The sequence below is a fragment of the Lutjanus erythropterus genome, chromosome 6 (genome assembly GCF_056507025.1).
Source record: "Lutjanus erythropterus isolate fLutEry1 chromosome 6, fLutEry1.hap2, whole genome shotgun sequence".
NCBI lineage: Eukaryota > Metazoa > Chordata > Actinopteri > Lutjaniformes > Lutjanidae > Lutjanus > Lutjanus erythropterus.
In genome coordinates, this window is record NC_139322.1 from 31,723,209 (window position 1) to 31,742,651 (window position 19,443).

The 19,443-nt window shown below is 38.3% G+C and overlaps 3 protein-coding genes across 4 annotated transcripts; 1 reads left to right on the forward strand and 2 right to left on the reverse strand.

Moving 5' to 3' along the window:
* Positions 1–2,477: 2,477 nt before the first annotated feature.
* On the reverse strand, positions 2,478–7,907 carry slc25a45 (solute carrier family 25 member 45). Its single transcript, XM_084721642.1, has 7 exons — positions 7,808–7,907; positions 7,320–7,376; positions 7,191–7,234; positions 5,347–5,418; positions 5,034–5,222; positions 3,617–3,851; positions 2,478–3,228 (listed from the first exon to the last, which is right to left on the reverse strand). The coding sequence occupies exons 2-7, from the start codon at positions 7,354–7,356 to the stop codon at positions 2,948–2,950; spliced, it is 858 nt and encodes a 285-aa protein (XP_084577768.1). The 5' UTR covers positions 7,357–7,376; positions 7,808–7,907; the 3' UTR covers positions 2,478–2,947.
* Positions 7,908–10,296: 2,389 nt separating this feature from the next.
* Positions 10,297–14,376, forward strand: mad2l2 (mitotic arrest deficient 2 like 2). The gene is made up of 8 exons (XM_084721643.1): positions 10,297–10,589; positions 11,002–11,120; positions 11,228–11,299; positions 11,388–11,488; positions 11,592–11,686; positions 12,390–12,463; positions 12,590–12,682; positions 13,233–14,376. Exons 1-8 carry the CDS (start codon positions 10,550–10,552, stop codon positions 13,269–13,271), a joined length of 633 nt encoding a protein of 210 aa, XP_084577769.1. The 5' UTR covers positions 10,297–10,549; the 3' UTR covers positions 13,272–14,376.
* A 918-nt stretch (positions 14,377–15,294) lies between these two features.
* On the reverse strand, positions 15,295–17,704 carry smim1 (small integral membrane protein 1). 2 transcript variants are annotated; one of them, XM_084721645.1, is made up of 3 exons: positions 17,389–17,704; positions 16,100–16,263; positions 15,295–15,717 (listed from the first exon to the last, which is right to left on the reverse strand). In XM_084721645.1, the coding sequence occupies exons 2-3, from the start codon at positions 16,192–16,194 to the stop codon at positions 15,594–15,596; spliced, it is 219 nt and encodes a 72-aa protein (XP_084577771.1). In that variant the 5' UTR covers positions 16,195–16,263; positions 17,389–17,704; the 3' UTR covers positions 15,295–15,593. The 2 variants fall into 2 exon arrangements, with proteins under 2 accessions (XP_084577771.1, XP_084577770.1); XM_084721644.1 differs by having other exon boundaries at positions 16,100–16,293; positions 17,389–17,679.
* Between the last annotated feature and the right edge of the window lie 1,739 nt (positions 17,705–19,443).

A 19,443-nucleotide genomic window follows, 5' to 3' on the forward strand; every position in this document is an offset into this window, starting at 1 on the left:
AATATTCACTCGTGACTCTTTAGTCAGGATGTAAAAAAAAAGTTTGATGGGCACTGTGCAGAAAATAAAAAATATTTTCTCCTCAGCACTTTGTGTGTGTGAGTTTTGTATTTTGGTCTGCAAGTATTAACATGTTTCATTGTAGATTTAGATTTTAGAAATATCCTACCTGTTGTCTGCCATATATCCAACTTAATCAATGTACATGTAAGTAACAGACATTTCATTAATTTTTGACCTTGGAAATTAGATTTTGACCAACAATGTTTAAACCCTCAATGATATTTTTTGCCACAAAGGGGCAGCACAACAGGTCGTAAACATCAGACAATATCCCCCTTTAAAAGGTTTGTATTGCAAATGTATTAACAAACATGGAGCAGTATTAGGATTCATTTTAAGTCATGTTATGACACCAGACGAATATTAGTCCAAAAAATAACTCTTGTTCTAGCTTTGTTTTAGCCTCTACTTATTCTTGAGAAAAAAATATTTGTCCCACTTTATTACCCAGCTGGTTGTTAACTCACATTATATTGGCGAGACATCTCTGCATCCGAAATCTCCAAAACTCTGCGGCTCACGTGAAAACTATCCAGATGAATAAATAGCACTACAGGCCAGGGGGAAATTGTATTTTTGATTTTGGGGAGGACTGTCCTTTTAATATATGTGGAAGATGAACAAATTTGATGAATAATCAATGTACTAATTTTGTGAGTCTCTGTATGTAAGTTCTGAAAGAGGAAGGTGACTGTAAGCCTGAGTGAACAATCAATCAATCAAATCAGTGGAACAGTATACTCAGGAAGACTAGTGTGCCTACACATTGTTAAAGGAATGATTGAATCGACACGGTTACAGAATCAGCAACTGTTGTTTTGCATATAAGGCAAGATGCTTTGTAAGACCTTCAGAGAACACTGTGCTAGAGTCTTCTCTCCATGCTGCATGAAGTAAAGAGATCTGATTCATCACACCGTCTTGGTAATTCTTCAGAGAACTAGCAACTCTCACTATTTAGACGAAGATTTTTTTCCACATATAAATATATTGATTATGGCAGCTTTAACTCGGGGTCCACCAAATCCCACCTTGACTTTTTTTGAGCAGGACTGCTGACTCAAGAGGACAAGACAAACCATGTGAAACACTATATGGATGAAATGAGAGACAACAACATCTGATGTCAGTCCACAGCAAACCAAAAACCAGTGACAGCTGCAAGCTAAGAGCAGGAGCCTCATATTTGTAATTTTAAATAAAATATTTCAACACAAAATTTTTCTTTAAAATGTCTGCCTTTTATGTTCATAAAGACATATGCTTTATATTTATTAATACATACCATGTTTTTAGTTGAATGTCTCATATATGTGAGATCTTATTTGTCTTGTGAGGTTCTTATACAATACTTACAAGTTTTCTATTTGACTGTTTGCCCAGCTCATCTAAGTTTCATATTAGACATAACTACTAGGATACTGAATGTGGGTTTACTGTCATATATTTAACTTACAAGTGTCTGATAAAAGATATCTGAACACTTTAAATTAATCACTATCTTTTCCATGGGGGTGTGTACAGAGTAGACAGATGTAGCAGCATATTAAACTGACAAACACTATTCATTTACAGTGAGTTAATCTTCACATTTGGAGACTGAACTTTACTTACGCAACATTTCACAGACTCATATACAGTTTGATTAATCCTCTATGGTACGGTGTTTCCCCAAAGCAACATACCCATTTTTACCCTTTGCACTTACAGAGTACATCCTCAATTATGGTGCTGTTCTTTCAAAAAAATGGAAGGAAGGAAGGAAACTAACAGAAGTGTTTTAATTTGTCAAATGACCAAATGACTCTCATGTCACGCTGAATTCCTTCTTTTTCCGGCCTTCCTCACAAGTTTTAGTTTTTATTTATTTTTGTTAAACGTACTTTACTTGATAATTAAGTAACAGAGGACTGTTAAAATCAAAAAGTTGCTAACAAATATGTGACTCGCTGTCTTGTTTTGAGGAGGGTTATGATAGTTTAGTTTGATAGATTGCGGATGTAACGTTTGCTAAAATAAACTTTCATTGCATTGTTACTTTCACATTCAGACAAACCTATGAACAGAGTGCATTTTTAATTATTTATTTAATTATTATTATTATTATAATTATTTTTAATTCTGTTTCACATGGCATACATTTTTAAGTGGTGAGGCAGTTGTATATTTATTTATCAATATTTATCAAATTTAAACAATAACTTATTTTTTCATTATTTACTGTTATGGTACAGTATTGCTTTAAGTTAATGCACAAATTTTGTTTAGTTGGTGACATAAAAACCCTACTTTTTTTTTGTTTTTACCAACTATCATCATACTGTGTACCATAGAGGGTTAAATATGTGGCCTTCAAGTACAGTTTTTACTAGAATGACTCGTTACACCAGACACCCGTAATAAAACCAACTATAGTCTTTGTATTATTTATTAGATCACTTTTTGTGCCCAGTTGACAGGAATAAAATTTGAAATTAAAAAAGTTCTAATAAAAAACATATCTATATGCAAAGTTATAACCTTCACATTCACATATTCTGTTTACTGGATTTGATTTCCAGTAAACATGAGCAGTTTAACCTTGATAACAACCATCAAAGCAGTTCAAGTCACAGGAGATCAGCTGGAGCAGTCGGAGTGTGTTCAAGTTTCTGATTTTAGCTGGATGAGAGTTGACCTATTCCACACAGACATTAAACATTTTAAAACAGTATTAAAGGCTCTTCATCTAAAAAAAAAGTCTAATAATGAGACTGCATGAACTGATTAAAGCTGCCCTGAGATTATCCAACCTATAGTTAATATGTGTATGGGAAATTTTCACAGCACAGGAAGACCTTTCAATCTGTAAGACAAGTGTATCTGCTCAGAGTCAAGAGTGAGGTCATCTCGCCGGGGGACAGAAAACCCTCATGAGACTCTCGTAGCTGAGGAAGGTGATGGCGTTGACAGGGAACGCCCTCAGGCTGTTCAGAAGGAGGCCTTTGAAAAAGACCCTCACTCCCTCCTCTCTGACGCTCATTCTCATGCAGTGGAGGACGCCGCTGTACTCCCGACCGCCGGCCCCCGACATCTGAAGCCGGGCTTTCACCACGTCCATGGGCGTGGCAAAGGCCCAGGTCACCACGCCCGCCACGCCGCCTGCCATCAATATGGCAAATGTACCTGAGGGCAGAGCAGTTCAGCAGATAATGTAAATCTTTGAAGTGACGTACTGAAAAATTACTGAAGAATAAAAGAAACATCAAAACCAAATAAACTTTCTCAGTCAACAAAACCTCTGACCAGAGACAAATGGACTGCATCTGTTGCTTTTTTTTAAAAATCTGTTTGGTATCTTATCATATATGCACAACAAACAGACAAAACTCACAAGACCTTATAAGCTACAGAGTCAAAATAGCTTACCATGTCAATTTAGATTTAGAATGAGTATTTCAAACATTTCATCTATTATTATTCCTGACAGAAACGACCTTCCATATTTCACCCATGACCCTGGTTACACATTTACTGAGGGTCTGTACTGTCAACTGCTGCCTCTGAAACTGACCTGGCTCTTTGCCCGTCTCAGTTAGAGCCTTTCGAGTGACCTCGTAAGGCAAAAAGTAGAGTCCATAGCAGGGTACGTCCCTCAGGGCGAGGGCCAGCCCTCCTCTGAACAGACCCCTGGGTCCCTCCTCCTTCAGAATCACAGCCACACAATGAAAGGGGCCACGGTATCGGGCAGCAGTCGTCTGACCCTGCAGACGCACCTTCACTAGATCAATGGGTGCACACACAGCAACCTGAAAGCAGATCAAGTTAAAGGGTCAGTTCACCCAAATTGTGTTTAATGAATGGTTTCAAGTGTTAAGGATTTTGTTTTAGTACAAATTCTTTTTGTTTTATTTTGTAGTTTTATTACATAAAGCTTAAAAAAAACATTTAAAGAATGGGTCTTTAAATTGGTCTGTTTTTTAAAAGTGGTATATTCCACTTTTTTTTAACCACCAAAAAATCCCATGAAAACACTAAAGATAACAAGGACTAAAAGTAACACTTCCTGTCTGTATAACCTGATTAATCCTCTGTGCCATTGTTGTCCAAAAACCCCCTAGTGGCTGAGGCTGTTTGAGGTCACTTGGTGTATCTGTCCCTACAAACTATGGCTCATTTCACTATTCTTGCATTTTATCTTGGAGAAGTTTGTCTTATTAACAAATAATAGTTAGTTAAACCTTTATCGCATCAGTATTTGTTCATCTTGTTTTTGTATTTTTATGAGGAATTCAGCAACCTTGGGCAGACCTCTATATGCAGACACTGCGCACATACAGTAGTATGTAAATCTCATTCATGCTCCATTTGTCTTGGTTCAAGTAAAGTCTAAGTTGCTGTCGGCGGCTCAGCTTTGTGGATAAGAGGAAATCTCGACTGGGAACGTCTTGGAGGCCCCCTGGTGGTCAGATGTGAACAGTGATTGCCATTAAAAGTGCTCATGATCCAGCACCGGCAGGTCAGAATTCACTCCTGACTAACACCGAGGCCCATGACATGATATCGTAAAGACTAATGGACAGATTTTCCCATAAGAATGGTCTTCATGGTTCTCTCATACTGAATTCTAATGACTGAGTTCACCCCCCCCCCCCCTTTACTGACACAAGAAATGCTACACTTTAGATTTTCATGAACCTTGGCCTCTTGGCCACAGAACAGCACTTTAAGTCTTATCTTCACTCATCTCAACTCCTCCTCTTTGCCTTCTTTATAGTCGGTGGGGAACACTCATGCTATATAAAACTAGAATTATAACTAAAAAAAATTATTTGCTGTTACCTCTAAATTTTCACACCCTGAGAATGATCAGTTTCATAGCACTTGTCGTCCTGTGGAACTCTAACAGTCATTATTCCAGTAGTGTCTGTGTCAGTGGTCTTTTAAAGTGCTTTGGATGAAACCAGCCAGTGAACATCCAGTGTTCTTACCTGCACCAGGCCTGAGAAGCAGCCGGCAGCGAAGACCTGGGCAGCAGAGGCAGGTTTGCTTTGAGTGCGGTCACTGCGCTGAGACTGAGTGAGGTAATCTAAGGCATTACTGTAAGAGCCAAAGACAACAGAGTTGGTGATGCCTGTGGTCAGCACTGGAAATGCCATGCCCTTGAAGAATCCACGGAGCTGATATAATAAAGGCATAATAAACAGATATATAAGCATCAGTACTTTTTGTGGTGTGTTTTCCAGTGGAAATCACTTTTGCAGTGATATCTGGTGAAACAGCTGAAGAGAACAAGACACCTACCCCTTCATGAGAGTATGTTTTAGCCACGCAGTGAAATATCCCTTTATACCCAGACTGGGCCTGCAGACGCACCTACAAATAAAACACAAGATGTCAGACTGAGCTGCTTTTATGCATTTAGACTGGGTTGCACCAACAAAATTAAATTTAAGCTAAGATTAATTATAATCAGAGTTAAGCAAAACTAGGTTTAAAATAACGCAGATTTAAATTGAGCTAAATAAAAAAAGTCATCTTGGTGAACCCACCAAAAATGAAATTAAATCAGTTTGGAGATTTGATCAATGTGGAGATGCTTCCTTACCCAAAATAAATAAATAAATGCATGAATAAATAAACAAATAATTTAAGTATTGTCAGGACCAAGTAAGTATAAAAGAGCAGAGAAAATTAAAAAATTACATTGTTTGCTAGCAGGCTTAAAAGTTAGTTAGCCTAGTTATGATGGCTGGAAGAGAAGCTCTAATTTCTCATTCTTTGAGAAGAATTTGTTGGTTGGATTATCATCTTTTTTTATTTTTCTCAATCCATCAAATCCATCCATCAAATAGGCACCTATTTTGACAGTGAAACCTCCTCAAGTCTAAATTCAAAGTTAATACTGGATCACATTTTGGTGCGACAGAATTAAATAGGTTGAGTTTCACCTAAACTAAAGTTGGGGGGCTCTCACACTGTCGCTACCTTCACTGACTTCATTGAGAAGGTCATCAACCCTGCAGCTGTCAGACTCAAGCTGCCCCGCGCCCTGCGGATCCACCCAACCTTCCATGTCTCCAGGGTCGAGCCGGTTCGAGAGAGTCCGTTGATGCCTGCTTCTCAGCCGCCACCACCTCCCCGGATCATTGATGGGGGTCCTGTCTTCACGGTTCGCCACCTGCTGTGCTCCCGCCGCCCTGGGAGGGGTCTCCAGTACCTTGTTGACTCGGAGGGATACAGCCCAGAGGAGAGGTCAGGGGTTGCGGCTCGTCACATCCTGGATGCGCAGCTCATCCGCGAGTTCCATCGCTGTCACTCTGACCAGCCCTTCAGGATCCCCACTGTGGGTGGGGGCACCAACATAAAGACTCTGTCCTCCCTGTTGTCCAAAGCGTCCAGCGACGAGGATGAAGAGGAGGTTGAGATGGATGTCTTGGAAGAGTTTTAGCCCTCCACCAGGCCCCCTCCACCTACCTGGCTTGGCTTGAACTTTGTTTTTGGGACGTCAGGGGTCATCCCTTGAGGGGGGGTTTCTGTCACAGCTCCATTCTCCCAGTTTACCCTCCTGGTAAACTTACCAGCCTTCTGTCCCCGACCACGTGTTCTGCCTCGGCGTCTCCGGCTTATGTCACCTCTCCCGGCTCCAACTCCTCCACCTGGCCCTGACCTCCCTGCTGCACGCTCCTCATCGTCGGCCTGCTCTTCTGGTTATGGATCCCTCACCTCGTCGACCTTGCCTCCAGTAAGCCTCTCTCTGTCACTCCTGCCTGCAAGAGAACAGACTTTGTACGGGTCCAACGGCTCACGTCTTCTCCCTCGGTCCCGCGTCCAGGTTTGGCTCAACCCATTCAGAGACTGTGTTTGGGCTCCAAGCCCGAAGAACAAACTGTTACCTGTGTTTCCACGTCAGCTCAAGTTCCTGTTCCTGCTTGTGTGTAAATAAAGGTCATTACCAACTGCCCCAGATTTCCAGAGTAATGCTTTTTGATCCAAAGAACACCCACTACAAAGGTTTAATCTTTCTTAAGTTACAGACTGATAAAACGTATAATGCAGCATATTTCAGACTTAAACAGTGATTCATCAGGTGAATCTTTGTTGGTGCAACCCAGTCAAAGCCATGTTTATGAATCTGGTCATACAACCTTCACAGTGTCTAATGGGTGTCCAACTGCCAGTCCCACGGCACCTGTAATAACCAACAAGGAAATGTTATTCCTGCACATATACACAAAAACAAATACTAGTTATGTCGGACTGTCTCCCATTTTTACCTGAAATACTGCCAGCTATGAATTCCAAAAAAGGCATGACTTGCACAGTTTCACAACCTGCAACGAAGACCAGTGTGTCCCGTTATAAAGACAGCAGTCCTCAATACCTGAAGACACATTTTTACAGCTGCTATAAACAGAACTGACTGTGGTCTGGCAGCCAAGGGCAGTTAATATATGACTGACAGATATGTATGGAAAATGTTAGCTAAGTCATGTTTACATCTAATTAAGGTCAGGTGTGACGGGAAAATACTGCTGGACTTATATATTAGACAATATTTACGATATTTCATTCTCGGAGCACTTGTCACAGTTTTTCATTTGAATGAACCGCTACCTCCTTTAGTGTATATCTCTCTGTTACCATCGTTGGTTAGCTTAGAAGAGACATTTCCCATACAAAACCGTTAGTCTAAATTACACATGTAGTTAGCTAACCTATTACTAATCAAAAATGGGTCGTTCAATGCGAGCACGTTGCCTACCTTTTGTAAGCGTCAACTCATTGTCAGAATATCTGCAGAATAAGCCTGGTCAGTGTGAACCTCATCACCTTCTCCCGCAGTTATCACACTGATGACTGATGTGTGTTTGCATCGCTGTCTGTAAAAACCAGCACTTCCTGTTTGACGCGCTGCTTTTTCAAAATAAAAGCCACCTTAGCGTAGTTAATGAATTTGGTGCCGCTAGGAAATTTGATCGGCTGAATATAACAAACACTTGATCACCTTATAATTTAATTTCAGTGAAACAGGTGGTCCTTTAGATATTTCGACAGTTTTTTTGTCGACCAACCCTGCAAAACGAATGGGATTGCTGTTATTTTTATATAATGTCCATCATTTTCCTAAAAAACAACAATAACAAAGAAAGAACAACAACAATAGGCTCAGTCATGAAGAATTATGGTGAAAAGTGTGTGGTGACTGTATTTACACAGACACTGCCCTCTGCCTGTATTTCCCATTATTTTGCTGCAGAATGCTTCACCTACCCAAAACGTTAGTTTTTGACGTCCTGGGAATAAGGCTCAACAATAAACCGTCTTTCTGGTTTATTTATGAACAGCTCAGACAAATTCTACTGATTCTACCTTTAAATTTTATTTTGCCCGAGTGTTGCAGCATTCAAGTAGGCTAACACAGATGCCCGGTGACTACTCTTTCTTCCAGATGTGTATGGTTATATTTTGAACGTAAAAACGCATGACTTCCGCTAATGTTGTTCCGCTTGATTTGACTTTTCCTGTGAGGTCTTCAGTTGAACTGGGTTAAATTTAACGAAACAAGACGATCGATTTATCCCCTGACAGTTTTTAAGCCTCTAGAGAGCTGCACACCAAACACACCTCATACAACAAAACATTAGACAGAAACAACAGCCTCTTCATCGGAGTCCACCGAGCTGAGTGTTAGAAGTGATTGATGTGCCACATCCACAGTACACTCCACAAGTATTTGGACGGTGAGGACTCTATTCTGGTGACTCTGTATTTCAAGATAATGGATTTTAAATTCAGCTGATAATAAGGTTACATGGCTCTCAGCTATTAGCAGTTAATACAAACTTAAATAAGATCTTATTTAATATTCAGGGTCAGGGGTCAGAAATAGCAATGTTATATGCAAAACAATAAACTGACTTGGATGAGGTGGTATCAGGAACTATGAAGTTTGAATCAAAACCTTGCACAGTGACAAAATTACAGTTTTTCTAAGTTTTTGTCTATTAAATGTTTTACATTCATCTCAGAGAATATCAGAATTTCTGTTTTTTCATCAATTTGTGAGTCTTGACACTTTGTTAGAGAATTTCTGATTTTTTTTCTATGTATATTTATGTGTTAATTTGTTTATTTAAACGTTGGTCTACCTAATGGCCCTAATATTCCATCATAGCTCAGAGCAGCTCTGCATCAAATTAGTAGTCATCGTACAAGAATTGTCCTTTATGATAAATGGCATGACATAATGATGTAAAATACCCCTTTTTATTTTGGGGTTCTTCCACCACATTCTGAAAGCTGTGAAAATATAATTGCAACATTATATCCACTACATCAAATTACATTTTGCAGGTATTTATATTTTTTTGCTAACCTACCCTTTTATGAACAGAGTAGAAATCACACAAATAAAACAAACCATGGGTCAGGACTACTTGACTAACGCAGTAATCACCAATGCTAAATAATTTTATGCACTTGTATTGAATTTTGTGATATTTCTTCTTTCTTCTCAAAACTGCATGTTTTCATTTTAATTTTTCATCGAAAATATTTACATTTAAGATGCTCAAATCAAAGAATTTTGACTTTTTTCTCCTAAAATGACTCAAACTGATTAATTGATTATCCAAATAGTTGGCAATTAATTTAATAATTGATTAATTGTTTCAGCCCTAGACTCAAGACCTTGCACAACAGACATTTATTATATGCTGATTTATCTCAACAGTAATCATCATGTTACATGCAAACAACTCACAGTTGATCAATTTTGCATCACATATTTGGCTTGCTATTACACTTCCATTAGGCTTTTCCCTCTTCAAGCACACAAGCTATACTTTATTGTGATTAAAACTGAGCCTGGTAACTGATACGAATGCTATTGAAAGAACATTTCATTCTTAAATATTGTGTTTTGTTTTATCATACTGCAATTGTGACAAGACTATTAGTATTGGTAATGATAATGATTCTACTACTACTACTGCATAGGGTTCGATAAGAAATACATGAGAATTTTCAAGCCTTAAGTCACATGATTAAAATAAATAAATAAATAAATAAACTGTATGTACAAGTCTAGTGTTATGTAAGTTGTACATAATAAAAACACAAATAACAGAATCACAAAATTTCAAGGTCTGGGCAAAAAACGTCATCACTAGCGGCCGGCATGCAGCGTGTAAACAACAAGTGACGTCAATGCAATGCGCGGCGAAGCTTTGAATTAGCTTTGGTAACAGAGGAAAAGCCGCGGTTCGGGTCGTGAAATTTTTATCCTCAGTTCGTTTTCAATTCTGCATTTGTGTTTTTTATAATCATCATTTCCTTCTAATTGGTTGCCATCGTCACACCAGCCGGCCACAAAAGAGGCATTTTTAACAACTAAAAACAACCTCAACTAGATGATGAACCCCTGACAGACCTCACTTTGCTAACGTTAGCTAGCGAGAAAATAAGCCACTCGGTTTATTTGACAGGATTTGGGAAAGAAAATATGACAACTCTGACAAGACAAGACCTCAATTTTGGTCAAGGTAAGAGAAAAACGAACTAAATGGATTGAGACGGTGAGGCATTCGTCCTTAAGCTAGTAAGCTAGTAGCAGGTAACTCGAATGACTGCACCATATCCAGCTGATTTATTTTCCAATTAAACTAGATATTGGCTACGAGGAGATAACTCCTTAACATATGTATACTAAATCATTCACTCTAGTATGCTGACCTGTTCGGCGTAGCTGTAATATAAACCAGTGTTTAGTATTTGTAAAGTCTCCTATAACTCGCTGTCGCCCTGTGGTGCTTAACATTATAGATGAGCAATGCGGTATCGCTAAATTGACTGGTATTTGCATTGAGTTTGGCGGTAAATGGATTTAATCAGGGAACATATTATTCTGTTTATTTATCTTTTTTTTTATTTATTTATTTTTTTTTTATTATACAGTGGTTGCTGACATCTTGTGTGAGTTCTTGGAGGTCGCTATTCATCTCATCCTGTATGTCCGTGAAGTCTATCCCTCTGGCATATTTCAGAAGAGGAAGAAATACAACGTACCTGTGCAGGTACAGATGAATTTATGTGTAATTTCGATATGCTCACACAATTTAGGAAGGCTTACCTATTTATATCTCTAATACTGGTCTCCTGTTTTTGGTGTGTTTATGTCCAGATGTCATGTCACCCAGAGCTGAATCAGTACATTCAAGACACTCTTCATTGCGTAAAGCCACTCATTGAGAAGGTAAGACATGCCCTGATGCTGAGGTCAGTTTAGGAAACATCTCTCTTTTATGTGTAAACATTGCAGAAGTTTTCCATTTGCCGCCTAGAACGATGCCGAGAAGGTGGTCGTGGTTATCATGGACAAGGAACATCATCCAGTGGAGAGATTTGTGTTTGAGATTTCCCAACCTACACTGCTGTCCATCAGGTTTTTCCTTCTTATTATTTTTTAGTAATGAACAGAAATAGTATTCTTTTTTGTTATACATTTCAAGGTGATCCTGGTCAATCATGTGATTTTGTTGTTACAGCTCTGACACGTTACTGTCACATGTGGAGCAGCTGCTGAGGGCATTCATCCTGAAGATCAGCGTGTGTGATGCTGTTTTAAATAATAATCCACCAGGTATAGCTGATTACTTAAGTAGAAGCACACGACAAATACATGCTAATCTCTGCCTCACTTCAGTATTCATGAAAATTGTATGAAGATTTTTAAAATTGATTTGCTCTGATTTTCTGGCATGATTCAGCCCATTATCTAGTATTAGTACCTCACAGTCTCTACACCAACGGTTGCCAAATTATTCCAGTCATGCTCCCCTTTGTAATATGAAATAGAATTGAAAATCAAAATGTTCTTAGTGTCTGGCAACATTATTGTAAGGATCCCTACAGAGATTGACCTTTTTTAAAAAGTACAACAAGTTTTGTTGCTCTCGCCAAACTAAGCAGACTCCCTTTGCAGAAAGAATAATTTTATCATCATGAAACACACTTAATTCATTTTGAGAGAAACAATATTAAACTCACGAAATGTTTTGGCTCATTCCTCCACTGTTCCAACAATCACCAGCTCTGGTTTGGTTGAAATAAACTTTTAATCCACCTTGTCTGATGTAAAAATATTCTGGCTGAGTCTGCCATTTCTCCCCGCTGCTTGTATGATGTCTGACTTCCCTCTTGCTCACATAAGGAAATAGGGTCCAGGTTGAAAAATAACTGAGTCACCCTTTAAGGAGATGTTATGGCATGTAAATAATATTAAGATGGGAATCAATACAAATCATAGTTTTATTCATCTCACCTGTTCTTGTTTTTTTTCACAGGTTGTTCATTTACGGTCCTAGTTCATACCAGAGATGCTGCTACACGCAACATGGAGAAGGTTCAAGTCATCAAGGTGAGATTTTAAGACACTGCAAAAGTACAGATTACCTATTATTAGTAGTATTGGTATCAGGTCTAATAATATGTAAACGATAAATAATGCTTTGCATGTGTTGTGTCACATTCATTCCTTCTTCAGGATTTTCCATGGATTGTTGCTGATGAGCAGGAAGTCCACATGCAGGAGCCTCGACTCATCCCACTGAAGACCATGACATCTGACATTGTAAAAGTGAGCAGAAATAAACATCCCTCTCACTGATCAGTTTGTCTGTCCAAAGACAAAAACTTAGATGCCAAAATCAAGTCCATGTTTAACCCATACTTGCCAACTTTTAAACTTCAAAAATAGGGAGGATTTTGAAACCTATGTGGGAGGTTTGGTGGTTCTCAGATGAAACAGATGCCTGCAGATGACTTATAATTAGCTTAAAAACACAGTGGGATCACAGTATTTAGCCCTAGTCCAATTTCAAATTTGATCACAGTAACTGTAGATGAATATTTAACCATTTCTTTTCTAAAAGTATATTAATTAGTCTGCTCTTTGGAAAGAAATGTGCCACTTTTCTTTAAACCTTTATGTAAGGTGTGAAAATGTATCAGAAATCGGGAGAAAGCTGGGGGAGGGCAATGAAAAATGAGTCTGAGTACCCTGGAAAAATCGGAAGGGTTGGAAAGTATGGTTTAACTCTGTAATTACATCGTGTAGAATTACCATGTCATGCTCAAATTACACCATTTGCTCTTATTGATCTCTGGTTGCTCTCGTCTTTTAACAGATGCAGCTCTACGTGGAAGAGAGAGCCCAGAAAACGTAGATCCTTGCTTTGCAGAAAGAAATGAGTTTTCCTGCTGCATGAGCCAATCTGTGACGACGCTGAATCACAAACAAAGTATATAACACAGTCCATCAGACCCAATAGTCATAGAGATACATGTGTTTATATTTATATTGATCATCAAGAAAGAGATATAGGATGTACGGTTGGACTGATGCACTGAGCTGACATTTCAATCCAGAATCAGTCCGTTTAATGTCTTCCTGTGATTTGCTCGCACACCATACAGATATGCATGAATGTAATTGTTATTTTATTGTCATGTCTTGTGTTAATGTGCAGATCTTCAGTGAAACATGATGATCCAAATGTAGCTGTTGTCCCATGACAGTGAAATTACAGGGGACATCCAATAGACCAGTATAACAATACTGGATATCAACTCAAATATCTTCCACCAGCAGCCTCTACAAACCACCGGTACCGTTAGCTGTGTTGTATCTTCACTGTAAAAATATTCACTCTCTGTTTTGCTAATGCTCCCTAGATGTTGTCTTCTCACGTCCACAGAGAGGTTAGGTCATTTTGCTCTCTTTGAAGGGCAGTTTTCTTTTTTTCCACACACTGTAATGTCTCACAGAAGTCCTGTGCACGGTGTCGGTCAGGAGTGTAGTGTGAAAGTTTTATGTGGATCCCTTCTATTCTCATGAACACCTATGGATCTTATTTATTCCTCTCGGTGTGTTTTCTCATGCACATTTGCAACCAGTGGTAACGTTTGCTTCCATTATTACGTGACAAATTGAAAGTTTTGATGTTGTGACAAAAAACAGTTTAAATTTTACTGTTGATCATGTCATTTTATATGTGAAAAATGATTACGTTGTAATAAAAACCTTCTCAAAGCACCAACACTTAGTGTGTGTTAAAGCAAGAGCTTTGTAGAATGACGCTTAATAATGAGCCAAATCTATTCTTCTGTATGGAATAACAGATAGCTGAGAGTCTTCACCACTTCAACAGTAAGATATCTAGTCACTGTCTTGGCAGTTGAGTCCTTATAATGTGCCAATATTTATCATGAACTGCCAATGGGAGGTTGTTTTAACACACATATATGTTTCTCTGACATCAGATTGTTCACTTTGTACATGAAAAAAACAAAAAACAAACCACGGCCAGAATGTTACATTAAAATAAAATTCTTTAGACTTACAAGTGACTGCATTATGTTAAAAGAGTCATCATTTTCATAGTTTTCTTACATCATCAGAGCATATCAAACTGCTCTACAATGACTATGATTTAATTGATAGTTTTTGTCAGTCCCTCTCTAAATCGCGGTCATCACTAGCAGTTGCCATAGTGTTTATTTTAGGTGATCACTTCCTAGCTGCCATCATAGTTTTCAACAGTTGTGAATGGTGAGCGGACGCCTATTTTTCCCCACTTGTAGTCTGGGAATTCTGCCTCTGATTAGACTAGCAGCCCACTTGTTGCTTCCCTTGTTTAGGCTGGTTATAGAGGCTGTTTTGCACAGATATGAATACAGGTGTGCCTTGAGATTTTGTCTTGTCCTATGGTGTGCATTGGGTGCAAAAAGATAAAAAAAAAACACTGGTTTAAGACATTTATATTTTCCCCTGCTAAACAACTGTTCATCTAAAAGTGAACTGTGCATTTGAAATCTCTTACAAGTGTTTTCCTGCATTCAAGTTATACAAATGTGTATTGAGAACTTAACAGCCTGAAATTCTAAACATTGAAGAGTATGACTTAGTTTGTAACTGTAATTTATTATTATCATCACTGATATTGTCATAAGCACTCAGAAGAGTAACAAGAGCATAATAGTCTGATCTGAATGTAGTTCTGTTGTTGTTAATGTCAATCGTATTCAATGTATTATCTGTGATTCCCCACAGATCCCACACTCGCTCACCATATAACCTGCTATTAAACTGGTAAAAGGAAGTTCTGTGTCTTCTGTGTTTGATCATCACCCCTGAATCACTGCAGCAGTGGACCCTCCAATAAGACAAAAGAAGAAGAGGAAGAAGACTCTTTGTTGATGCATTATTGCAACACTTAAGTTTTATTAAGACAACAGATATTAATTAGAATAAATAATAATTTACAAAGTTTATATAACTTTCAATTTCCTGTATAAAAGGCCGGGACACAAGATTGATGAAAGAAACAAAAACCCATCAGAAACTGATGCTGTGCTTTCAGTATCTATGAATACTGAATTTGTGATTTAATTTTCCTTCTGCACAAAAAGCCTTCGCTATAAGCATGCTTGTGTCTTAAATCAAAATTTATCTAAACTGTATTTCCTCTCTTAGCTGGGCTCCACCATCAGCACCTGTGGATGTAGTATCCTGTCAGGTATCCTATGATGTAAATGGACACGAGTGCAGCTAAAGCTCCCGCTGCCTTCACTGCTATTCCAGCGTTGCCGACACACACTCTGTCGTGGAGCCTGTGGATGAACAGAAAGGCAGAGTCAGGTCAAACAGTTTTAGTTTATTCCATGTCCTGCTAAGCTGCTTTGATTATAAAGGTTTTACAAAGCTTACTAGTATTATAGCAATGAAGTCATATAGGATTTAAATGTTAAACCTGAAAAAAAAAAAGTATTCTTTGTTGAATCTGAAATTTTTGTCACAGTGTTTTAAAGGATTAACAGTAACAAAAAAAAAACATTCATTATCCAATAATGTCTCCTTTGTGACAAAATGAAAAGGGGGATGTCAGAAGTAGATGACACTGACTAAAGCATATTTGATTTTTAATGGAAGACTGATATCAAACCCAACAGCATGAAAACTTCACTGTTAATCCTTGCTGTCTTTTCATCTCACCTCGTCACAGTAGACTGTGGTCTCCCAGCATTCATCTTGATGTTGTCCTCATTCCAGCGGTCATACTGGACACTCTCAGCACTTTTGGAGTCCATGTCCTTTATCTCCTCAGAGGTTTATTTGTTGCCTGGAATCACTGTTCACCCACTGCTCCACTGCTCAGCCTGGACAATCAAACTTCGTACTCAGACACACTGAGGATGGAGAAAAGTCTGCGTGCAATAAAATGTCTACAAATGTCCATTAGAGTCAGAGGTAACTTAAAGGGATAGTTTGGGTTTTTTTTATCCATGGTCAATATATTACCTACAGTTACCCATCAGACAGCCTTTTCTGATCGGAAACCACCATGATATCAGCCAAACATCACTCTCTCCAAAGCAAACAGACTCAATTGGCAAAAACAGTCATTTTACCTGGCAGAACGCAGGAGCCGTGGGTCCAGTTAGTCAGTCTAGTGGGTCTGAGTAGTTACTTTTTGTTAATGTGTGACTATGGTGTTTTAAAGGTATACTGGAGTTATACTGAAGTCACACAAAAACACAAACAAACTGACAGCTGCAAGGTGAGGTGCAGGGACGCATGGAGAGACTTAAAGAGGACAAAAACGTCACATGGGAGTTATGCTGAAAAAGTTAGGCAGATTTTTCTTGTCAGTCTCTAAACAAACAAACAAACAACAACAACAACAAATAGAATGTTGCTCTCATTACTCAGCTTAGAACAAATCTGGTGCTGCTCTTCTTAAACCAGTCCACCTTTCTTAACAAAAAAAGGGTTTAGCAAATAGTGAGGGAGTTGATGCTTCCTCAAAGTCACCAATCGAGGCAGCAGTAGAGGAGCAACTCCACCTCTTCTGAGGTAAAATGACTGTTTCTGCTAATAGAGTCTGGTGGCTTATTTGGCTTATACAATGGCAATTTCCTGCCAGAAAAAAAAGGCTAGAATAGGGTACACTTAAACCGATACTGATTTTTTTGATTGGCTAAATATGTTTTACTGCTGACCCTGTCCACAGCAGTACATTGCTTTACTGTGTATCTTAACAATCTACTCATAATGCATCATAAAGTTTTACTAAATGTGTCTTCCATAATATAACATGTAAAAATAGTTTTGGTGCAAATGAATCACATCAGTTAAGTATTCATGGTGTTTAATCAGCCCAGGACCTCAATCAGACCACATGACTGCAATAATCAGACTCAAAAGCAGTGACTTGATGACTGTCACCTAAAGCAGAATTTATTTTGTTTAATCACATTCAGATAAACTCAAGCTGTGCTTACCTGTAGTCAGTCTGGAACAGGAAACAACCTGTCTAGAAGACTTTCCAGCTCCTTTAAAGACACAGCTGAGACTGAAAGTCGTGCCTCCTGCTTGGTATGAGATCCTTGGCCATTGATCATGTGTTCACTGAGGTCATCCTGTCGTAAACCCACTGTTTGTCTTTCACCTCCTTAGATGAAGCTATCTCAGTGACAAAGGGCAGTTAAAGCTCTGTGTGAGGTTGTTAGTCTGTGGTTTCGTCACATCCAAACCACAGCAATATACTTATTGCAGATTTTCACAATGTTCCCTGTTTTTTCTTTGGCTCCATTGAAGCAAATAAACATGTTAGACTGGTCTCTACTGGAATAACAGCACCCTCTTGTGTTTTAGATGTACAGCAGTTGAGCAATCTCAACTCACTCATTTTATTGCTGTAAATGTAGTAATGCCTCAAATCCAGTGGCCTTAAAATATCATAAATCTAAACAAGAAACCACAGGATGCTAATTCCTTGTGGTTTCTGTATACGTTCTGTACAATAACTTGTAGAATCAACAAGCATTCACGTTAAATTTGAAAACTGAGATGGATGTAGCAGGAATCATTTTGAGGCTTCATTAGATTTGAACACAGGAAAAAAACACTTATGTGAAAGACATCAGATGGTATAAGTGTATGTATGTATTATGTGTTAAAACAATCTCAGGTTAAAGGGTTAAAAATGGCTCCGGGGTTTAGGGCTGTAAAGGCCTCTGTGGGCCCTAAAGTCACTCTGCAGGGCCCAGTGTAGGTGATGGCTGTCTGTTCATTAACATCAGTACATTGCTGCCTCCTCATGGACAGGCATTAGAGGGAGAGTTCACCCTCAAAATCAAAAATACATTTTATTTCATCTTACTTATTGTTATTTTTCCACCTAGATTTCTTTGGTGTAAGTTGCCAAGTTTTAGAGCTATTGTCCATAGAGATGTCTGCTTTCTCTTGAATATAATTAATATACAAAAATACATTTGTCTTGTCTTTCCAGAAATCCTGACCTGGAGCTACCTTCTTTCTGCACTAGAATCTACTTGAACTACTTACTTTCTAATAGAACGAAAAGTTCCTACATGAATGGTCTTGAGTAACTCATTCATGATTTTTGGAAAGAGACAGTGTTTTTGAATTTTTCAAATTTATTTTTTGGTGCACCACAAACCAAGTACCATTTAATCCCATTACATTAGAGAGAAGACAGACATGTCTACAGCCAATATCTTCAAAACACTGCAACTCAAACCAAAAAGAAAAATATGAATTTTTGATTTTGGGGTGAACGGTCCCTTGAAAGCTTATGACTTTAAACGTTTCCTTGGTCTATACCTTTAAATCATATGAGCCCATATTTTTATATGTTGATTGTCAAATTAAACATTTTATACTCATTATTATAACATTAACATTTTAGCGTAGGATTGGGCGATGCAAATAACTAACATGGATGGTCTTACTGATCCTATAATAAGACATGTGGTTGAAACATGGACAGATTATGAGATAACAGGCCCTCAGTAAAGACATATCAAAGGCCGTCCAGCCTTCCTTTATATGAGCACTCTCAAACTGAAAGAAATGACTACAAAGACACTGCCTCTTTGTACTCATTTCTTACTGTTTGTAATAGTTGTATGTCCCTTTGAGCTTGTTTTCAGTCTTTTTGTAGCTTCTTTGTCTCCTTGTGGTATTTTTGTGTCTCCTTACAGTTATTTGTCTCCTTGTGGTAGATTTATTCCTCTTTGTAGTACTTTTGTGTCTCTTTAGTCATTTTGTCTCTCTGTGATACCTCTGTATCCCTGTTGTTCTCTTGTGTCTTTTTGTAGTTTTAGGATTGACTTTTGGAAAGAAAGGTTGCCTTCAAATAGATGCTCTGGCCCTGTTTACTAAGGGCCCAGTATTCCATACATGGGTTGAAACATGGATTTGTGTTGCAAATTTGACCCAAAGTTATGTTTAAGTTCCATTTCCTCAAAAGATAAGCACATTTAGGTAAATTTACCATTATTTTATATATCATTTATTATCATAAACACTGT